Consider the following 4,179-nt stretch of genomic DNA (forward strand, 5'->3'; position numbering starts at 1 on the left):
AATAACGCAGCTGAAAGTAGAGCCTGCAAATCCTGACGCATAGGCCTCTGCTCTAGTCGCTCTTCCTAACTCAATAAATTCTTTGATTTGCCTTGTCGGTACATGGATCGCAACGGCACTGGACACGGGGAGATGTTATTTTGCCACTTAGTCAATAAAGTAAGTTCTTTGGTGAAATGCTGTGGTCGCAATATGAGTTCATGTGGTTCAAGGAGATTTTACTTGGGGCTACTTGTTTCTAATGCTTTCGATTTGGAGAATGTAGCGGTCACGCGTGCCTGACTGTCAAAGAATGGCAAAGTCTTCTCTAGCTACTGTATGGACGACGTACCCTTTGTTTAGGGCTTTGCTTTCTGCTTCGTTGCAGCTGGCCCGGATTCAGACCGACAGCATAGTCGAGATGCTCCGTGAGTTATACCCTGACCGCCGCTTTGAGATCGGTAAGGTTTTTTGGATGCTGCCCTGGGGTAGATGGCCGCAGGAGCCAGCCACTTATCTTTGTGTGCAAGAGGTGTGCCTAGAGGCGTAGAGTGCTGTCACGAGGAGGAGGATTTGACCCCGCTTATCTAAGAGCGCCGTCTGAATTCAGTTAGGTTATGTGGCTGAGCAGCTGCTGCTGGTTTCTTCTAAGGGAGGAAGGTGGGTTTCATAGGCTCCTGATGATTGGAGCTCTGAGCATGTCATGCAGATGGTGTTATGTTGCTCCATTGGAGAGCCTGGTGTCGCTCTGGCTGTGCCCCGCTGTGCATTAGGGACACCTTCGTGTCTGGGGCTTGAGGCATTCGACAGGAATAACGGGCGCCTGGCCTTGCACTGAAGAGAACTACTCAGCACCTGTTTACTGGCACTCCAGAGAAAGACCGTGGCAGTTTCCGTTGGGTCAGCTCTTCCCAAAATCTGCGCTCTTTCCCCTTGCGCTGTTTTTGAGGACAGTGAAGTCTCAATTTTGCTTGTCTTGAGCGCAGTGTATTTCTAGAAGTGAGCTGCTCTTACATTTATCTTGAGTCCATGTTCACGCAGTAGCGTGTGACGCTGTACTGCTCGTTACGTGTTAGGTAGATATTTCCAGTCTAGGCCTGGGTGCTCTGACCGAGCCTCGCGTTTTACCTGTGCTTTCGCTCTGAGCAGTTGCCATGTCAACGACCGGAGACAAGATCTTGGATACAGCACTTTCCAAGGTAAAGGATCCCTTCTTCCTCTACGCTAGAAGCGATTGTATTTGATGATATATTGGCAGATGTTTCTTTTGTGATTTGTATTCCTCCATTTATGTGTAGATCGGGGAGAAAAGCCTCTTCACCAAAGAACTGGAAAATGCACTTGAAAGAGATGAGTAAGAGCTCATGGTTTCATCTTCCTCCTCTGGCATTTGTGATGGTCTTTGGACATTTTTGGCTTGCTGCATACATGATGTAGTTTCCTTCTATTCTGGTACCTCTCTGGCTAAGAAGGAAATCCTTTGATAAGTCATTGTCTTTTTCTTTCGCCTCTCTACGCTGGGCTTAGGCCATGTATTTTGAAGTGGAGTTATTGTGTTGCTTGGTCTGCCCCCGTTAGTTGTGGGGTTTTTTTTGGGTTTTTTTTGTTTTTTTTTGTTTTTTTTTAATCTCCTGTGATTTGTGTGTTACGTGCACATCGGAGAGGATGTAATCTAACTAATTCCTGCTTACAAGTATGTTCTTTTAAAAATACTTTGCTCGGCAGCGCTAACATATTGCATAACATACTTGGTGTTCTCATGTTAATGTTTCTTAACATATTTGCATGCTAAATAGGTGGGAGAATTGGGCATGGGTGAGTTGTGCTGCCCGCTGGGTAACTGCTTTCTATGGAAAAACTCAGTTCAGACTCTTGCTGGAGCAGAGACACTAGTGCTTTTTTTTCCCCCTGTCGTCTTTTCCTTTTCACTATCCTGGGGAGGGTTTCAGTGGTGCTTCTGCCTTAGTTAAAGGAGGCTTAAAAACAAAGATAATATTCTGCATCTCTGACACATAGGCACACGATACTGCATTTTTAAGTAAAGTCGGTGGAAAAAATAGTGGAGATCAAGCAATTACAATGATGTTTGTTTGCCTTGTGATGAAGCAGACAGCTTTTACTTTGGCTAGCTATTATTTTCAGTTTGAAGCGTAATACTAGACAACGTACGGGTCGCGTATCGGTACAATGCGTCTTTCCACGTGAACATCTTCGGTGTCTTCCCCTCATTCGACCCGATTGTTGTAATGTGTCTTGCGTTGATGCTGGGAGGAAGGCGTTGTCTTAATGTTATGGGTGGGAAAAGAGAGACAGAGAAAGGTGAAGTGGCTTTTCTGGAGTAGCACTAGAATTCTATAGTAATTATGGCTATAGAATCCCGAAATTCCTCCTTCTTCTCCAAATGAATTCCCAGGGTGGATTCACACTTTTTTGTGGGTGACCTCCAGGCCTCTGGTAGGTATCGCATCAGCTCAACCATCTGTTCAGTGATTACTGTCCTCTAATTTTTAGAGTTGACCTCGTGGTTCACTCCTTGAAGGACCTGCCAACTTCTCTTCCTCCTGGCTTTACCATCGGCGCTGTCTGCAAGTAAGTGTGGATGCGAGGCTCGATTCTCCAAGGGACTTGCAATTTGCATTGTTGGTAGTGGTAGGAAAGCAAAGGCAGCTTAGGTCCTTTCAGGTGTTCAAAGTTTGGCCACCCTCTGATTAATCTCTGAAACAGCGGAAGCACTAGCGCTGTCTTAGTGTTCTGTAGCCAGCAGGTTTGCTGGAAATTCTTGCTTTTACGATGATGATGGGGTATTTTGGAGCCAGAGGCAGTTCCTCTGGGGACCGATCACAGAACTCTTAAGCTTAACAGTCCTCTGTTAAATGATGTGTCGGCCATTTTGCACTTGCATTATTTTGCAGAAGGGAAAACCCGCTTGACGCTGTTGTCTTTCATCCCAAAAACTGTGGGAAAACGCTGAGCCTCCTTCCTGAAAAGAGGTGAGTGGGGAGAGGAAGGGGAAGGCAGCTGTAAAATGGAAGGGAGGAGTTGGTTGATACTTCCCAGGGGCAAGTCAACGAGCTCCTTGCTTTATCCTGCACTGGTTTTACACTGCCTTCCATTAGCTTGCCATAGAGATTACACTGAATCCCCTTGCTGAAAAGGGCAACGCTGTTTCATGGGAGTGCTGCACATCGCGTGAGGTTGGATCTCTCGACCCACCCTTGAGTTGCCATGTTTTCTCAAGTTAGGACCTTTGTTATCACAGAGTGAATTCGTGCTCCTTTGTGTTGTGCTTACTGGAGGGGAATGCATATGAGGCAGATAGGGTGTACGGTGCGGTATTTTAGCTTGCATAGGCCTCAACTATGCTCTTCTTCTCGCCCAGCCGGTTCTGATTTCTTTGTTGGTTTTTTTTTTTTGGCATCAGTTTCTTATGGTTCTGCTGGGAACCTGAGCAGTTTCTCTATTTTGAAATACCTGCCTTTTCATAGAGGTTATTGGAGTCTTTTTGTCTGAGACAGCGGAGTGAAATTACTGAGATTAAGGTAACTATTAGAACGTTCCCCCCTCCCCCGTATTAAAGTAAAAGAGACAAAGTAGCTGCAGCAGAAACACTCACGCTTCTGTGCATCCAGATAGCGGGGAAATGATGTCTGGCTTAGGTTCCAGGGTACCAAGAAAAGCGAATAGCATCTGTCTAGAAAGGAAGTGCTTACTGCCCAGACTGGCAGTTTTCAGTGGTTTCCAGTTATGCACCCTACTGTTTCCAGAGGTTCTCCTCCCGCTGCCTTTCTGTTATTGAAGAAGTCCCTCCATTTTAGTAACTTCAGTTGTCTGGCTATGTCTGGTTCAGGTTGGGGCAGCCAAGTATTTCCACCCCCCCCTTCTGTGACAAGTGTTCTGTCTTTAAATGAGGTGTCATCAGTACTTGACGGTGGCTGGGGGCTGCCCTGCAGAAGCATTTCCTGTAAATCAGTTCCTTGGGAGTGGCGGGCCTGCATCTAGCTTAAGCCAGGCTTTGTGGTAAACCTCACAAAGAAAGAAAGAAAAGTGGTTTTCTTTCTTGTAAGGAGATACAAATCACGGGCAGGCTCTTGGATCTTCATGTCAATGTTTAAAAAAAAAAAAAAAAAAAGAAAAAAAAGAAAATTGCCATTTGTTTCCTTGAAAGTTCTGACATATCTCTGGCTGCAGGTAAGTGTGGGA

The 4,179-nt window shown here is 45.8% G+C and overlaps 1 protein-coding gene across 1 annotated transcript in view; it reads left to right on the forward strand.

Moving 5' to 3' along the window:
- The first annotated feature begins 292 nt into the window (after positions 1-292).
- Positions 293-4,179, forward strand: part of HMBS (hydroxymethylbilane synthase) — an 8,323-nt gene continuing 4,436 nt past the window's right edge. Inside the window, exons 1-5 of the mRNA XM_009704879.1 lie at positions 293-440; positions 1,129-1,178; positions 1,278-1,333; positions 2,491-2,568; positions 2,892-2,967. Of these exons, the coding sequence (XP_009703181.1) occupies positions 293-440; positions 1,129-1,178; positions 1,278-1,333; positions 2,491-2,568; positions 2,892-2,967 (408 nt within the window). The remainder of the gene's footprint in view (positions 441-1,128; positions 1,179-1,277; positions 1,334-2,490; positions 2,569-2,891; positions 2,968-4,179) is intronic.

Source organism: Cariama cristata, unplaced genomic scaffold (genome assembly GCF_000690535.1).
Source record: "Cariama cristata isolate BGI_N322 unplaced genomic scaffold, ASM69053v1 scaffold18927, whole genome shotgun sequence".
Lineage (NCBI taxonomy): Eukaryota > Metazoa > Chordata > Aves > Cariamiformes > Cariamidae > Cariama > Cariama cristata.